The sequence below is a fragment of the Coregonus lavaretus genome, assembly GCF_964263955.1.
Source record: "Coregonus lavaretus genome assembly, chromosome: 16".
Lineage (NCBI taxonomy): Eukaryota > Metazoa > Chordata > Actinopteri > Salmoniformes > Salmonidae > Coregonus > Coregonus lavaretus.
In genome coordinates, this window is record NC_140003.1 from 37319673 (window position 1) to 37338675 (window position 19003).

Below are 19003 nucleotides of genomic sequence, written 5' to 3' on the forward strand. Positions count from 1 at the left end.
TAAAAACATTACATTCATAACAGATTTCACAACATATTAAGTATGTGCCCTCAGGCCTCTACTCTACTACCACATATCTATAACACAAAATAAATGTGTACGTGTGTGTATAGTGCGTATGTTATTGTGTGTTTGTATGTGTCTATGGTTGTGTTGCTTCACAGTCCCCGCTGTTCCATAAGGTGTATTTTTATCTGTTTTTTAAATCTAATTTTACTGCTGGCGTGAGTTACTTGATGTGGAATAGAGTTCCATGTAGTCATGGCTCTATGTAGTACTGTGCGCCTCCCATAGTCTGTTCTTGACTTGGGGACTGTGAAGAGACCTCTGGTGGCATGTCTTGTGGGGTATGCATGGGTGTCCGAGCTGTGTGCCAGTAGTTCAAACAGACAGCTCGGTGCTTCAGCATGTCAATACCTCTCACAAATATTTACATTTACATTTACGTCATTTAGCAGACGCTCTTATCCAGAGCGACTTACAAATTGAGTAGTGATGAAGTCAATCTCTCCTCCACTTTGAGCCAGGAGAGATTGACATGCATATTATTAATGTTAGCTCTCTGCGTACATCCAAGGGCCAGCCGTGCTGCCCTGTTCTGAGCCAATTGCAATTTTCCTAAATCCCTCTTTGTGGCACCTGACCACACGACTGAACAGTAGTCCAGGTGCGACAAAACTAGGGCCTGTAGGACCTGCCTTGTTGATAGTGCTGTTAAGAATGCAGAGCAGTGCATTATTATAGACAGACTTCTCCCCACCCTTGCTACTATTGCATCAATATGTTTTGACGATGACAGTTTACAATCCAGGGTTACTCCAAGCAATTTGGTCTCCTCAACTTGCTCAATTTCCACATTATTCATTACAAGATTTAGTTGATGCTTATAGTTTTTGAAATATTTAGGACTAACATTCCTTGCCACCCATTCTGAAACTAACCGCAGCTCTTTGTTAAGTGTTGCTGTCATTTCAGTCGCTGTGGTAGCTGACGTGTATAGTGTTGAGTCATCCACATACATAGACACACTGGCTTTACTCAAAGCCAGTGGCATGTCGTTAGTAAAGATTGAAACAAGTAAGGGGCCTAGACAGCTGCCCTGGGGAATTCCTGATTCTACCTGGATTTTGTTGGAGAGGCTTCCATTAAAGAACACCCTCTGTATTCTGTTAGACAGGTAACTCTTTATCCACAATATAGCAGGGGGTGTAAAGCCATAACACATACGTTTTTCCAGCAACAGACTATGATCGATAATGTCAAAAGCTGCACTGAAGTAAAACAAAACAGCTCCGACAATCTTTTTTATCATCAATTTCTCTCAGCCAATCTTTACTATTCTTAGGTAGGGGAATAACTTTTGCTTCCCTCCAGGCCTGAGGGCACACACTTTCTAGTCTGGAGCAGCTAGTCGGCCTCCACTCAGGCCTGGAGCAGCGAGGGGAACGGCACCTCTGTACCTTCGGGCTCTGATCAGTCCCTACACCCAAACGAGGGCATTGCGTTCATCCACCTCTGGCCTGCTGGCTCCCCTTCCTCTGCGGAAGCATAGTTCCCGCTCAGCCCAGTCAAAACTGTTCGCTGCTCTGGCACCCCAATGGTGGAACAAGCTCCCTCACGACGCCAGGACAGCGGAGTCACTCACCACCTTCCGGAGACATTTGAAACCCCACCTCTTTAAGGAATACCTGGGATAGGATAAAGCAATCCTTCTACCCCCCCCCCCCCACACACACACAGCGGAGTCGCTCACCACCTTCCGGAGACATTTGAAACCCCACCTCTTTAAGGAATACCTGGGATAGGATAAAGTAATCCTTCTACCCCCCCCCCCCCCCCCCCCCCACCCCCCCCACCCCACAGCGGAGTCGCTCACCACCTTCCGGAGACATTTGAAACCCCACCTCTTTAAGGAATACCTGGGATAGGATAAAGTAATCCTTCTACCCCCCCCCCCCCCCCCCCCCAAAAAAAAATTTGTAAAGTGGTTATCCCACTGGCTATAGGGTGAATGCATCAATTTGTGAGTCGCTCTGGACTAGAGCGTCTGCTAAATGACGTAAATGTGCCCTTGAGCAAGGCACTTAACCCTAATTGCTCCTGTAAGTCGCTCTGGATAAGAGCGTCTGCTAAATGACTAAAATGTAAATGTAAATGTAAATTGAACATATGGCAAATAGCAGTGGCTTCTATCGTCCGCTATTATCATCAGTAATGTTCCATCCAAGTTGTCAGACCCCGGTGGTTTGTCATTGTTAATAGACAATAATAATTGTTTCACCTCTTCCACACTTACTTTACGGAATTCACAAAATTACAATGCTTGTCTTTCATAATTTGGTCAGATATACTTGGATATGTAGTGTTGCTGGCATGTCATGTAAGTTTGCTAATGTAATGCATAGACAGAGTATAGGCTAAGGTATGGGTTGGGACTGAGTTAATGCAAAGGGAGTATGAAGGTGAATAAGGCGCACCAAACCTACGTCTATGCACCAAACAAACATCCCAGTAGTGCACATTGGTTGCGTGATGGACCGGATTTCCCGAGTTAAGTCTCTCCATCCACTTGTCGCAACTCTTCCACCGAATAGGGCAGGGCGCGAGTGACGTACGCAGTCAGTGAGTTTATAACCCCACACAGATGTTGATTCAGGGATGAGAGAACCCTTTGCATCATTCAAAATATAGTTTTTTTATTCAACCTTTATTTTATCAAGGAATCATACTGAGACCAAGGTCTCTTTTACAGATGAACCCTGATATTTAAAGATTTAGTTTCAGATTGGCAGCTTTTTATGATGGCTATTAGGCTATGTTTAATTGGTTTTGGGAACACAATACAATTATGAGTCACAACATTTCATTTAATAGCAAGCCATCCCAAAGGCAACTTTAAAAATATATTTTTTACAAACTTTCTAGAAAAAAGACACCAACTATGTCTTTGGATGACTCATTCGTTTTAAACCCTGAGAACATTATGTTTAACGTATCGCAGGTGTCCAGTGTCAACAGAGAGGTCCAGGAGCACTACATTTGGCTGCCCGGTATTGCTATCGCCACCGTCTACGGATTTCTAATCATTGTTGGACTTATTGGTAACGTCACGCTAATGAGGACATTTATCACTGTTAAATCCATGCGGACGGTGCCTAACCTGTTCATGTCCAGCCTCGCGCTCGGCGACCTGCTGCTGCTAGTCACGTGCGCTCCGGTGGACGCCAGCCGGTACCTCGCGGACAAATGGCTCTTCGGTCGGGTGGGATGCAAACTCATCCCGTTCATCCAACTCACCTCCGTCGGGGTCTCCGTTTTCACACTCACTGCCCTCTCTGCAGATAGGTAAGGGTTTTATCATCGAATGTGTTGTTTTCTCAATCACTCTGACGGGAAGTTAAATTAACCTTTTCAAGTAAAAATAAAAAGAACAGCCTACATTCAAGTTTTCAAACCATTCTTTGACATTGTAATAATAATACTACATTGTAGTATGAACAGGCAGGCATGGTAGCACGAACAGGCAAGTCGTGTAATTAGGCAACACATTATTACACTAGCCTACACTTTCAGCCTGGTTGCAGATGTTGTTCACTGCAGATAAACTCACAGAATAGAGAGTGAACTGTTGGGGTTTAGCTCACATACTATAAAGAGGGATCTTGTTTATGCATGACATGTTCATTCTGTGTAGGCCTAATGTAATTCAAGTCCAATCGTTTATGTTGTTCTATTCATCAATTCACTCCTCAAAACTCTGTTATCCTAACATTTAAAGTCAACAGAAATAAATAGATGTGGCACCCCTTGTGGCATTTGTGGCGCCACTCAAGAAATAACGGCATAAATTCTCCTTAAATGGCCACTTTTGGCCCATGGGCCTTCAATCACTTGTCAGGACACACAGAGACCTTGTCAGGACACACAGAGACACGTGTTGATAATGGCTTTAGAATTGCCCTCATGATGCAAAGAAAACTGTTGCCTTTAACAGTAGACCAACGGGCCGATTCCGACCCGAGTTAGGCGTGCATAAATGGAACTTAATTCCTTTTTTATGCACTTTTCTCTCTATGCTTATTCCGACCTTTAACTTAAGCATGGGGTGGCAGGTAGAGGCAGGTAGCGGAGCGGTTAAGAGCGTTGGGCCAGTAACCGAATGGTTGCTGGTTTGAAAAAGCATCTACTTTATTTTGTCCGGTAGAAATCACACCATTCTCCATGCACTGTAATTTCCAGGGATGGGCACTCTCGAATGTCTAAAATATAGGCTACCCCAACTTTCTCTGTTTCCTATTTCTATCATGTTAAATATGATCCACTATCAGTATCCACCTTCAGTAGGCCTAATAACCACACATATTACACTGCCAATTTACTGTTAGTTCCCTTCAGTTGGTATAGCCTACATTATCATTCCATTTAATTACATTGTTTCATTTACCTTAATTTGCTTCCTCTGTAAACGCCATCAAGTCTGTGTGGTTGTTGCTGAGGATTATTAGTAACAGTTGATCATATTTAAAAAAGACATGTAGGCTAATTAAATCGTTATGGAGCCCAGACCAAGCAGTAACGGTTTGAATCTGACGCATGGAACAAAACTTGGCCATGTAATCAAACAATTCCATGGTCAGTGCAGGCAATCCACGAGGGTATAGTATTGTACAATATTCTCCCTATTATAATTCTATGTACACTAATCTTCCAATATTACCATGGGTTGAAGAATGTGGCAATTTTCAGAATGAATCAAACCACCGTTTTCTTTCTTTCTTGTGTAAAAGCTCTCCAAACCTGTTTTTTAAATATACACTTTTCTAAACCTAAATAATCTACAAGATCAGAGTATTTTTAAATCTACCAATTGGTGCTGAAATGAAGATGAATATGCGTATATTTACATGTCTTTCTTTCATTGATCCTTAATATTCGGAACCCGTTCTCTCGATATATTGTAGTCTGTCGACAAAATTCTAACTAAAAGGTACACCGTATTTAAAGGGAAGGCTTAAGATACTGTAGGCCTACATATACTAACAACCCTATTGAATGAAAAGTCCACGAGAAAATATGTTAGCCAGCAAGTGGAAGGGTTTTCAGTGGTTGAATTATATTTATTCCGGTAGCTACACCTGCAGAGCGCTTTACACGACTGAATAAGGTAAGTCTGAATACCAAATACTGAAAAGTGCGTAGGAAAGGCGTGCATAAGAATGGCATAAATTCCTAAGTCTGTGGTCCTCTGTAGCTCAGCTGGAAGAGCACGGCGCTTGTAACGCCAGGGTAGTGGGTTCGATCCCTGGGACCACCCATACACAAAAATGTTTGCACGCATGACTGTAAGTCGCTTTGGATAAAAGCGTCTGCTAAATGGCATATTATTATTATGAATCGGCCCCTACATGTGTTTGACTGCTCAGCAGCCTCCTGAACTGTACTCTGTTCTGTTCTATTCCACTATGTTCTCATCTCTGTTCTTGCCCTGCATAGTTCTTTCTCCATCAAAGTTCTTTCATCATTTGAACCTGGAATTCAAAAGGTTCTAAGAAGGCAATTAGTCAGAGCTGAAAGAGAGAGTGAATGTTCCTTTAGGGAGGTGAAGACAGGCAGACTGGCCTATCTAGGTTAATTAGCAACCATAGAGCTGTCCAATCACTGTCTTCATTTCTTATAGGCCCAGACGACCTACTCAATACCCTACACATTAAAACTGACCCATTAACACCCTATCTGTCACTGCAGTTCCCTGCCCTGCCCATGCTTTTAAAAACACCAGACTGTAAGGGAAATATCAATAATGTACCCAATCTAGGCAAATAAATAGCTATTACTTTTACATTCCTCACCCGTCACCCGTTATTACAGTTGAATATATATATATATATATATATATATATATATATATATATATATGTATATATATTGTTGTATTAACAAAAGTTATTTTAATTATTTGCAGAACTTTGATGCCATATAATCAATAATCAACCAGAGGAAAAAAAAACTCTAGACCACCTTTACTCCACACACAGAGACGCATACAAAGCTCTCCCTCGCCCTCCATTTGGCAAATCTGACCATAACTCTATCCTCCTGATTCCTGCTTATAAGCAAAAACTAAAGCAGGAAGCACCAGTGACTCGGTTAATAAAAAGTGGTCAGATGACGCAGATGCTAAGTTACAGGACTGTTTTGCTAGCACAGACTGGAACATGTTCCGGGATTCTTCAGATAGCATTGAGGAGTACACCACATCAGTCACTGGCTTCATCAATAAGTGCATCGATGATGTCGTCCCCTCAGTGACCGTACGTACATACCCCAACCAGAAGCCATGGATTACAGGAAACATCCGCACTGAGCTAAAGGATAGAGCTGCCGCTTTCAAGGAGCGGGACTCTAACCCGGACGCTTATAAGAAATCCCGCTATGCCCTCCGACGAACAATCAAACAGGCAAAGAGTCAATACAGGACTAAGATTGAGTCGTACTACACTGGCTCTGACGCTCGTCGGATGTGGCAGGGCTTGAAAACTATTACAGACTACAAAGGGAAGCACAGCCGCGAGCTGCCCAGTGACACAAGCCTACCAGACGAGCTAAACCACTTCTATGCTCGCTTTGAGGCAAGCAACACTGAAGCATGCATGAGAGCACCAGCTGTTCCGGATGACTATGTGATCACGCTCTCCGTAGCCGATGTGAGTAAGACTTTTAAGCAGGTCAACATTCACAAGGCCGCAGGGCCAGACGGATTACCAGGACGTGTACTCCGAGCATGTGCTGACCAACTGGCAAGTGTCTTCACTGACATTTTCAACATGTCCCTGACTGAGTCTGTAATACCAACATGTTTCAAGCAGACCACCATAGTCCCCGTGCCCAAGGACTCTAAGATAACCTGCCTAAATGACTACCGACCCGTAGCACTGACGTCTGTAGCCATGAAGTGCTTTATAATAATATAATATGCCATTTAGCAGACGCTTTTATCCAAAGCGACTTACAGTCATGCATGCATACATTTATTTGTGTATAGGTGGTCCCGGGGATCGAACCCACTACCTTGGCGTTACAAGCGCCGTGCTCTACCAGCTGAGCTACAGAGGACCACAAAGGCTGGTCATGGCTCACATCAACAGCATTATCCCAGAAACCCTAGACCCACTCCAATTTGCATACCGCCCCAACAGATCCACAGATGATGCAATCTCTATTGCACTCCACACTGCCCTTTCCCACCTGGACAAGAGGAACACCTACGTGAGAATGCTATTCATTGACTATAGCTCAGCATTCAACACCATAGTGCCCTCAAAGCTCATCACTAAGCTAAGGATCCTGGGACTAAACACCTCCCTCTGCAACTGGATCCTGGACTTCCTGACGGGCCGCCCCCAGGTGGTAAGGGTAGGTAACAACACATCTGCCACACTGATCCTCAACACGGGGGCCCCTCAGGGGTGCGTGCTCAGTCCCCTCCTGTACTCCCTGTTCACCCATGACTGCATGGCCAGGCACAACTCCAACACCATCATTAAGTTTGCCAACGACACAACAGTGGTAGGCCTGATCATCGACAACGATGAGACAGCCTATAGGGAGGAGGTCAGAGACCTGGCTGTGTGGTGCCAGGACAACAACCTCTCCCTCAACGTGACCAAGACAAAGGAGATGATTGTGGACTACAGGAAAAAAAAGAGGACTGAGCACGCCCCCATTCTCATCGACGGGGCTGTAGTGGAACAGGTTGAGAGCTTCAAGTTCCTTGGTGTCCACATCACCAACGAACTATCATGGTCCAAACACACCAAGACAGTCGTGAAGAGGGCACGACAAAGCCTATTCCCCCTCAGGAGACTGAAAAGATTTGGCATGGGTCCTCAGATCCTCAAAAAATTATACAGCTGCACCATCGAGAGCATCCTGACTGGTTGCATCACCGCCTGGTATGGCAACTGCGTACGGCCCAGTACATCACTGGGGGCCAAGCTTCCTGCCATCCAGGACCTCTATACCAGGCAGTGTCAGAGGAAGGCCCTCAAAATTGTCAAAGACTCCAGCCACCCTAGTCATAGACTGTTCTCTCTGCTACCGCACGGCAAGCAGTACCGGAGTGCCAAGTCTAGGTCCAAAAGACTTCTCAACAGCTTCTACCCCCAAGCCATAAGACTCCTGAACAGCTAATCATGGCTACCCAGACTATTTGCACTGCCCCCCCCACCCCATCCTTTTACGCTGCTGCTACTCTGTTAATTATTTATGCATAGTCACTTTAACTCTACCCACATGTAGATATTACTTCAACTACCTCAACTAGCCGGTGCCCCCACACATTGACTCCGCACCGGTACCCCCCTGTATATATAGCCTCCCTACTGTTATTTTATTTTACTTCTGCTCTTTTTTTTCTCAACACTTTTTTTGTTGTTGTTTTATTTTCACTTTTTTGTTAAAAATAAATGCACTGTTGGTTAAGGGCTGTAAGTAAGCATTTCACTGTAATGTCTGCACCTGTTGTATTCGGCGCATGTGGCCAATACAATTTGATTTGATTTGATTTGATTTCATCAATGGATTTTGATTCAGGAAATCCATGTTTTATTATGAGAGTTGTTCGTTTCTATACATTCATTACCAAATGCCATTCTAGCACTCTTTGATGGTCCTGAAGTACCTTTATGTATGTTGCGTCCATATTCTCTCATTATAGATATGATCAGACTCAATTAACCAACACCAGCTGCTTTTCATTGAGTTCTCTGGTTCTTTTAATCCTGATCCATGTGAGCCAATTGTTTCTTTAATGATAAAGGATCTGGGGGAGGGGGGCTTTAGGCTAGAAACAAGAGGTAAAATGCCAGAGGAAGACGCGACTCTGATGCACATGGGAATTAATATATTTGGTTTGTCTCTATGAGATTCAGAAGCTAAGCTATGACCTTCTGAAGTCGAGGAGTCAAAGAAATTGGACTTTGCTTGGCAAGTAATTTTATATTTTTTAGTTGTTTTTAGCAGATCTTATACAATGTGTGGCTCTGTCACTATCAATTGATCTATTCACTTTCTGTAAAAGAGAATATGTATAATTAAATTGAGGGTTCATATACATTATCATAATAAAACATATTTGGTAACGGAGTAACATTTGGGAAATCGGTTCTAGACTTTATTTTCCTTATCCATTATTATAATAATAATTATTATTATTAAATAGCCTATCTATTTTCAACCCTTGTGCTAAATGACTAAGAAACTGCTAAATGTAATAAAATGAGTTTTCTGCTCGTCCCAGGTACAAGGCCATTGTCAAACCCATGGACATCCAGAAGTCCACAGCTAAGTTCTGCTTCCGAGCAGCAGCCATATGGCTCTTCTCCATGACCCTGGCCGTTCCTGAGGTGGTCTTCTCCGACCTTCACACCTTCAACATCGGCCAGACCAACGACACCTTTGTGACATGCGCTCCCTACCCCCACGCCGGGGAACTGCACCCTAAGATCCACTCCATGGCCTTCTTCCTCATCTTCTACATCATCCCCCTCCTCATCATCTCTGTGTACTACTGCTTCATCGCACGCAGCCTGATCCAGAGCGCCTCAGACATGCCCGTGGAGGCACACTTACACATCAAGAAACAGGTGTGTGAATGTGTGTCTGGACACTGGATGTTTAGGTGTTTATCATTTAATGAGACATGGGAAATAGTAAAATGGGAAAATTAGAAATATGTGTATGCGTTTGTGTGTGTGTCCAGTCCTTCTGAATACATAAACTCATTGATGCTTTCTCTACCATTCCCACAGATTGAGTCTAGGAAGCGTCTGGCTAAGACAGTGCTGGTGTTTGTCGGTCTGTTCGCTGTGTGCTGGCTCCCCAGTCATGTGATCTACCTGTACCGCTCCTACCACTACGGCCAGGTGGACACGTCCCTGGGACACTTCATCGCCAGCGTGTGTGCCCGCGTCCTGGCCTTTACCAACTCATGCGTCAACCCCTTTGCCCTCTACCTGCTCAGCAACAGCTTCCACAAGCAGTTCAACAAGCAGCTCCGCTGCCGCCGCCGTCCACCAATCAGCTGTAACGCTCAGGGCACGGGGCGGAGCAACAATCAGTCTCTGGCTAACTTCAGCCTCGTCAATGGGGCTCATGTTAGTCAGGAAGGCTGTGTGTAGTGACTGTACTAAAGATGATGCTTTAGACTTGTGAAAGTGACATTCCAAAACTGACATACTGCTACCCAATCAAATCACAGAATAATATATGGCTGTAACCCATGTAGTAGGACTGTGTTCTAACTCCTAGTGTTGATATTGTAGCACCATACTTCATTCGAATTAAATGGTTGATATGCTGGGCTACAGTATATGCATCCCATGATCCATGATTGATACATAGTGTTTTATTTTAAGCAGGGGTTGGAAAGAGTACTGAAATATCCTACTTAATTAGAAGTACTGTTACTTTAATGACATTTTATTCAAGTAGAAGTACATTTACTGGTGTAAAAAAAAAGTACTCAGAAAAAGACAATTGAGTAAAGAAAAAATACAAGTAGTACAAGTACTCAAAAAAGCTACTTAATTACAGTAATGGGAGTAGTTGTAATTAGTTACTTTACACCTCTGATTTTAAGTTTAGAATGTATCATCTAAACAGCTGCTGCTACGTATGTAAACCAATGTGGCAGAATAATCTCGAAGTTACAGATCACTGGTCTCAGTCCTCCGGAGATGCAGTTCTGTTCTGGTTTCTCATTGGAACTGTATTGATCCATTAGAGAAGTTGTTAGAAAAGATGACAACCCAGCCAGGTGTGAATAAGATGCTGATGACAAGGTAATGATGAGAGGAACAGACACCTATGGATGTTACTGGAGCTGTTGGGGACTGGAGCTGTGCCGACTGCCAATGTTTACACACTTCTATGCCCAAAAGAAAGTTCTGTAGGGATATCTCCAGCTGACTAAAACACCAACAACTTCAGTGCTTTGAAAGATACAGATTAGATTGTTGTTTAGTTGAGTGTTTGAATTCTGTACCCTACATTGAAGGATCAACTTCCTTAACAACAGTTGCCCAGGGGTAGTCAGCCCTGCATCAAAGGCTTGGAAACGTTCTATCTACATACCCACAGACATCTCAACTCATAGACATCTCAGCATTGGTGGAAGAGATATAAATACCTGTGTACAGTTCATTGTATGGATCAGACTACAGTATATCTGATTGTTTGGGTCAGATGAAAATGGACAAATATGTCCAAGAGTAGTTTGATGTTGTCCAAAGTTTCTCAATGTTCGATAAATATAAAAAGTAATTCTCTATGGGTTAATTGAATATTTTGTTGTTGTTTGTGTATTTTCTGGTCTCTGTAAAAGCACAACTCTGCACTCCATCATTTTATTTGATCACAATTTATTTGTACAGTGGCTTGTGAAAGTATTCACCCCCCTTGTCATTTTTCCTATTTTGTTGCCTTACAACCTGGAATTAAAATTGATTTTTGGGGGGTTTGTATCATTTGATTTTACACGACATGCCTACCACTTTGAAGATGCAAAATATTTTTTTTTGTGATTCAAAGAAGAAATAAGACAAAAAAACAGAAAACTTGAGCGTGCATAACTATTCACCCCTCCAAAGTCAATACTTTGTAGAGCCACCTTTTGCAGCAATTACAGTTGCAAGTCTCTTGGGGTATGTCTCTATAAGCTTGGCACAGCTAGCCACTGGGATTTTTGCCCATTCTTCAAGGCAAAACTGCTCCAGCTCCTTCAAGTTGGATGGGTTCCGCCGGTGTACAGCAATCTTTAAGTCATACCACAGATTCTCAATTGGATTGAGGTCTGGGCTTTGACTAGGCCGTTCCAAGACATTTAAAGTTTCCCCTTAAACCACTCAAGTGTATATATACTGAGATCATGTGACACTTAGATTGCACGCAGGTGGACTTTATTTAACTAATTATGTGACTTCTTAAGGTCATTTGTTTTACCAGATCTTATTCAGGGGCTTCATAGCACTAGAGATCCTGGTTCGAATCCAGGCTCTGTCGTAGCCGGCCGCGACCGGGAGACCCATGGGGCGGCGCACAATTGGCCCAGCGTTGTCCAGGGTAGGGGAGGGAATGGCCGGCAGGGGATGTAGCTCAGTTGGTAGAGCATGGCGTTTGCAACGCCAGGGTTGTGGGTTCGATAAAATAATGTATGCGCTAACTGTAAGTCGCTCTGGATAAGAGCGTCTGCTAAATGACTAAAATGTAAAATGTAAATGTATAGCAAAGGGGGTGAATACATATGCACGCACCACCTTTCCGCTATTTATTTTTTATAATTTTTTTAAACACATTATTTTTTTCATTTCACTTCAGCAATTTGGACTATTTTGTGTATGTCCATTACATGAAATCCACATAAAAATCTATTTAAATTACAGGTTGTAATGCAACAAATTATGAAAAACGCCAAGGGGGATGAATACTTTTGCAAGGCACTGTAGAACAAGCTTGTGTTGTCTTGTTTACAGTGCCAAAGTGTTTTTGTTTTTAAAATAAGTGACTATATTTATATATATATATAAGTGACTATATTTATATATATATATAAGTGACTATATTTTTAGCAGTAAAATTGAGTTTTTTATGTAGGCTACACTATGATGTTTAGTGTTGATTAAATGGTTGAAAAAATGTGGGGTCTGGTGTTTCAATGTCCTGCGCTGCAGTCCTGTACTCTTCCTCAACACATTCCCCAACATCTGGCCTGTTCACCCCACTGACATCTAGAAGGCAGAGACAGTACAGGTGCATCAAAGCTGGGACAGAGAGACTGAGAAACAGCTTTTATCTCCAGGCCATCCGACTGTTAAATAGTCACCACTAGCCGGCCCCTGTCCTGAACCTTAGACACTGTCACTAACCGGCTATCACCCAGCACTCAACCCTGCACCGTAAAGACTGCTGCCCTATGTACAGTACATAGTCATTGAACACTTGTCACTTTAAGAATGTTTACATACTGAATTCTAGTCATGGCTCATCCTATATAACTGCTGCTGTACATACATTTTACATTTTAGTAATTTAGCAGACGCTCTTATCCAGAGCGACTTACAGTTAGTGAGTGCATACATTTTTCATTCTACATACCTTTTCAATTTTGCATACTGTCTATACACACCATTCTCATACATACAGTATATATGTATATTCTGGACTGGTCTGGAAGCTAAATTCCTGCAATTCTATCTACACTGAACAAAAATATAAACGCAACATGTAAAGTGTTGGTCCATACACACAGAAATGTTCCATACGCACAAAAACCTTATTTAAAATAAAGAAAATGTCACGTGCGTTGAAGGACGGGTCAGACCAAGGCGCAGCGTGAAATGCATACATGTTTATTATAAAGATAAACACACGAACAAAACAACGTAATGTGAAGTCCTCAGACTAAACACAATACAAGCCTCAACACGGAACAAGATCCCACAACTAATGAATGCCAACAGGCTACTTAAGTATGATCCCCAATCAGAGACAACGAGCGACAGCTGCCTCTGATTGGGAATCACACCCAGCCAAACATAGAAACACACAACCTAGAATGAGAACATAGAAATAACAACATAGAACTCCACACCCTGACTCAACATACTAGAGTCCCATAAGTCAGGGCGTGACAGAAAAAGGTTACAAATGGGTTTACATCCCTGTTAGTGAGCATTTCTCCTGTGCCAAGATAACGCATCCACCTGACAGGTGTGGCATATCAAGAAGCTGATTAAACAGATCATTACACAGGTGCACCTTGTGCTGGGGACAATAAAAGGAGGCCACTTTAAAATGTGCAGTTTTGTCAAACAATACAATGCCACAGATGTTTTGAGGGCTTGTGCAATTGGCATGCTGACTGCAGTAATGTCCACCAAAGTTGTTGCCAGAGACTGAATGTTCATTTCTCTCCAACGTCGTTTTAGAGAATTTGGTAGTACATCCAACCAGTCTCACAACCACAGACCACATGTAATACTTATTTCCCTCATTAAAATGCAAATAAATTTATAAATAAATTTATAAATAAATAAATTTATTTTTGACATGTGTCTTTCTGGATTTTTTTGTTGTTATTCTGTCTCTCACTGTTCAAATAAACCTACCATTAAAATTATAGACTGATCATGTCTTTGTCAGTGGGCAAACGTACAAAATCAGCAGGGGATCAAATACTTTTTTCCCTCACTGTATATGAACTGTAACTCAGTCAAATCTTTGAAATTGTTCCATGTTAGGTTTATATTTTTGTTCAGTATATTTTTCCATGAGGTTTTGTACTGTGTATTTAAATACTCTGTTCTCGACATAGCTCATTCTAATATTTCTACTATTGTACATTGCATTGTAGTTACACTGTTTATACACACCATCTATTCATTTGTACACTGTATTCTTGACATAGTTCATTCTAATATAGCTACTGCTGTACATGTCATTCTTAGTATATCTTGTGTAAATTCATCCGGTGTAGATACATATAGATTGCATTTGGATTACTGTTACAATGCTATTTGGGTTAATTGGATTCGTTCAGACATTTTAAGATGTTATTTTTTGTTGTTGAATATTTGTATACTTGTTTGACATTTTACTGCATTGTTAGGAGCTAGTAATATAAACATTTTGCTGCACCTGCTATAACATCTGCTAAACTGTGTATTCGACCAATAAACTTTGATTTTATTTTGAAAGCATGTCCCTCCAGCGAACATGCAATATTCTAACTACTTGCTTTATTCTGCATGCTGGACATTCTCACTTTGGACTGGACTAGAAAAATAAATTGAACAAGGAGCTACTGAAACATGGTTACGAGCTCAGAACACAACATACAAAACCACTTACGGCCAATCAAGGAAGCTCTTATTTAATGGACATCACTTACCTTAGATGTCTGTGTAGACACTAGCAATCACACACAGTTCTTCGGGTGTTCATGAGGGCATGGAGCTTGGACATGCATTTCCTATTATCGTTTTGCAATGATTGTTTCAATAATAGCTATATGTTCTTTAGTATTGTGCGCCTTCAAAATGGTGTTTTCACTTTTCATTCAGCTTAACCTTGTGTCTTTAAGGCTGGACACAGCCCTATGTAGGACTATTCATCTGCTATTTACTATTCACTCTTTTTCGGTTCTATTTTTCTCAAATCCTAAGGTCGTCATATAGAATGTGAAGATGTTGTGATTCCATCAACTCCCACTGATTATTTTCTGTCATTCAACACTTTGATTCAGAAAATCGATTGAACCTTGCTCTGTTCTACTTTCATTCACATCCCTGAGAACATTGCACAAAACACTATCAGGCAAATCAATACATCATGTAGATCAGGGTTTCCCAAACTTGGTTAATGAGACAATGAACTATAGGTGATCTCTGTTTCAGGAAGGTAGGCTGAAGGCCTCTCCTTAATGAAACTTAATGAGACCTGATTAGCCATCAGGCATTTGATGATATGACCTTTTCAATCTCAATCTAAACAGGCACAGGAGGAGGACAGGAGAGGAAACACCCTGAAGCCACACCAGGTACGTACACACACCTCTCCATCCACTCAAACGCCACTCTCCTATGCCTCTTTCCTTGTTCCTTTGTCTGTCAGCTCCCTAATTCCCCTCTTCTCTCACTGTTCTCACAGATAAAGCATATGAAGGAAAGGCTGCAAAGCGAGGAAGCCACTGATGACTGTTGAGATGCACTCGCAATGCCCAGACAACTTTCCTTTTGTCAAGAAGATGGCTATGCTTTGGTTCAGAGAGTTGATACAGTGTGTGACGGGGCTCCCCTACTGTTTATGTCCACATCAACATAGCGGGTTTATGACAAAATAAAACCTATTTTGGATATGATGAATATAATCATTTTATTAGAAAAATACAGCAGCCTGAGAAAAGCTACGAAACAGTCAGTCAACCCAGTTTCTATTAAACCAAGAAAAACAAAACCATGAATTAGTTCAGTCACCAACTCACTGCTAAAAACATTGAACAGGTTGAAAAGTCAATTAAAATTGCTATATAGTATAAAAAGTAATTTACCAAACATTTGTAAAAAGGTTGCTGTTCCAGTGTTACTGGTAAAGCAGGAAAGCCTGGAGTCTGTGAGGGAGGTAGAGGGCTGATGTTCTGTCTAGACGAGCCTGTCCCAAACTCCTCCGAATGCAGAACCGACACAGCTGAGAGAGAGTGCAGGGACCTGGAGAGAAAGAGTTGAGGCAGTAAGGAGGAGAGAAAAGGTAGAATAAAGAAGGGGAAGGTAGGAAGGACATATGTCAGACATGGAAAATATATTGATAGCATTCCATCAGTAGACATAGACTTTCATACTGTAACAGCCCACTGGGCACAGACGTAATTCAATGTCTATTCCACGTTGGTTCAACGCAATTTCATTGAAATGACGTGGGAACAACGTTGATTCAAACAGTGTGTTCTCAGTGGGAGGTTTGGGTAGACTCATGTATGCATGGATGTGCGGGTGAATGCATTAATAAACAAGTATTTTCACCTCTTTTCTGTATTGTAGTTCTGACTGTCCTGTCGCAAGCTGCCAGCTCCAGAGGAGTCTTCCCGTCTGAATTCCTACAACTCCCATCAGCCCCGTAGTCCATCAGAAGCTCCACCAACCTGACTCCTCCCCCTTGCACTGCCGCGTGTAATGGTGTGTCATGACCACACCCACCCTGCACATCAACACCTGATTCCAGCAGTCTCTCCACACAGTCGGTGGCCTGGGCCAGACAGGCAGCATACAAAGGGGTTCCCACACCAGGCAGATCCAGGTCTATGTGGAATCCATGGGACAGCAAAACCTCCAGACACTCCCTGTGACCTGAGGAGGGAAACAACGTTTACTGAGTACAATGTTTACCATTACACCATCATGCTGCATGAAAGGGTCATTCTGTGTCACAATGCACATAAAATACATCCACATACACACTTACCTCTCTTTGCAGCCTGGTGGACGGGTGATGCCAGGTGATGGGCAGGGTGTGTGGTGGGGCTGTACTGTAGAATCAGTCTGACACAGGCAACACTCCCATTGCTGCAGGCATTGAAGAGGGGTGTGGCTCCATCAGTCGATACCATATCCCCCTGCAGACACACAGGGACCAATCACATGAAGAGGCATTAGTTTATTGGTAAAACACAACGATAATTTATCATCTTTGATTCTTCCTAGTTTGAGTGTAATAGAAAATTGCATTCTTACATTGGCCCCGTTCTCCAGCAGGAACTTGGCGCAGGCGTAATGTCCTCCGAGACAGGCCTCGTGGAGGGGAGAGACCCTGTCCATTGTCAGCATATCCACAGGAAACCCCTGAGAGTGGAGAAGATGGAGGAGTTAATGTTGTGTATGTGATATGTGTGTTTTGTTTAGTGTGTGTGTGTATGTCATCTTTATACTGCAAGACATCGTTTTGACTGTGTACCTGTGAGACCAGAGTCCTCAGGATCAGGAGTCTACCCTGGTAGGCAGCATCGTGGAGAGGAGTCCTGTCTGACCACAAGTCTGTGCAAACACACACACACACATCATTCATACTGTAGCCTGTCCAAACACAGCACATCATTATCAGACAACCAACCTCCTGGACCTGAGACACTGAAGCCCAGTTCCTGCCCCAGTATCACAGAAAACACTAGCTGGGAGAACTAAACACCCACACAGACAGACTTCCTCTCTCTCTCTCCAAGCTGGTCATACTAACTGGCTCGTCTCATCAATAGAAATAAATGAATATGCATCAGACAAACCTGCTGGAACAGCCAGCAGAGTTCATGTGCAAATGAGAGGCACTTGCCTATTGTGAGGGAAATGCATTGTCTCACATAATGAAGTATTCAAAAACTAGACTTTGGTTCCCTTATTTTCACTAAGACAATGATATACAGTATATTTATTCAGGACACACATCAGTGGGCTACCCACTGGACACAGACGTCAGTTCAACGTTTAGATTTGATTTACAATTGGTTGGGTTTGTGAACAAAAAAATGTCACCATGTCATTGGATGTAGGTTCAAAGTTGGGTGAAAAGGGGACGAAATTCCCTAACATGGTTCACTTTTTCCCCCAAATCCAATCAGTTTTCCGAGTTGATTCAACATCATCACATTGAATTTTTTGGGTGAAATTACATGGAAACAACATTGATTCAACCATTTCCCCCCCCCCCCCCAGTGAGTACAGTATTCTTCTTCTAGCAACACACCAAGATATCTTGACCTAACTGCTCTCTCTTTCCATTTTCTCTATCTCATCGCCTCAAACAACATCCCAAAATATCTGAAACAACTCTGGTTCTTAACTCTTAGGAAAACATACTGTATAATGTGTTTATTCGAGACACCAAACATTCTCTGTTGAACAACACCAATACCACAGACAAATTGTAGCTTTCTTGCTCTCACCTAACACTAATTTACTCAACAGAATTGACTTTGACAAAGCAGCAGCAGAGAGAAATCCATACCAGCCATGAGCGAGTTGCATGCCAGTCCCCCATAGATGTGGAAGGGTCCTCTCCAAGGCCGACTGCACAGGGCAATCTCCGTCTGCACACCAGCCATGGTTAAAAACAGCAGCCTCCTCCACAGTGAGTGAACCAGCTATGAGTGGGATGCACAAACCTGTCTGGCCTTCCCAGACCTCTTATCAGGTCCCAAGCTACCTCCTCCCCCGACCCTGAGGAGAGGAGTAACACCCCCCTTTCTGTGGAATGGGGGAACTGTTGCATGACAATAGAGGTAAGCATAGGACCGATAGACTGATGGACACGAACACACACAAAAGGAACATCTGTGTATTCTCATATCTAGGTGATAAGGTATGGTGTTTCAACATGCGCAGAGGACAACCTTATGGCGTAAGAACAAATAAGTGGATAAGGTGCTATTGAATGCAATAAATCAATTATGTTTAGGGCTTTC

At 42.6% G+C, this 19003-nt stretch overlaps 2 protein-coding genes across 2 annotated transcripts; one reads left to right on the plus strand and one right to left on the minus strand.

The window, feature by feature from the left end:
• Positions 1-2941: 2941 nt before the first annotated feature.
• On the plus strand, positions 2942-15759 carry LOC311143834 (gastrin-releasing peptide receptor-like; the record flags this gene model as incomplete). The annotated part of the gene is made up of 5 exons (XM_084179716.1): positions 2942-3345; positions 9299-9644; positions 9810-10154; positions 15551-15595; positions 15706-15759. 5 exons carry the CDS (start codon positions 2942-2944, stop codon positions 15757-15759), a joined length of 1194 nt encoding a protein of 397 aa, XP_084035842.1.
• A 378-nt stretch (positions 15760-16137) lies between these two features.
• asb11 (ankyrin repeat and SOCS box containing 11) lies at positions 16138-18643 on the minus strand (the record flags this gene model as incomplete). The annotated part of the gene is made up of 6 exons (XM_084179146.1): positions 16138-16262; positions 16575-16898; positions 17014-17164; positions 17283-17390; positions 17503-17582; positions 18547-18643. The coding sequence occupies 6 exons, from the start codon at positions 18641-18643 to the stop codon at positions 16138-16140; spliced, it is 885 nt and encodes a 294-aa protein (XP_084035272.1).
• Between the last annotated feature and the right edge of the window lie 360 nt (positions 18644-19003).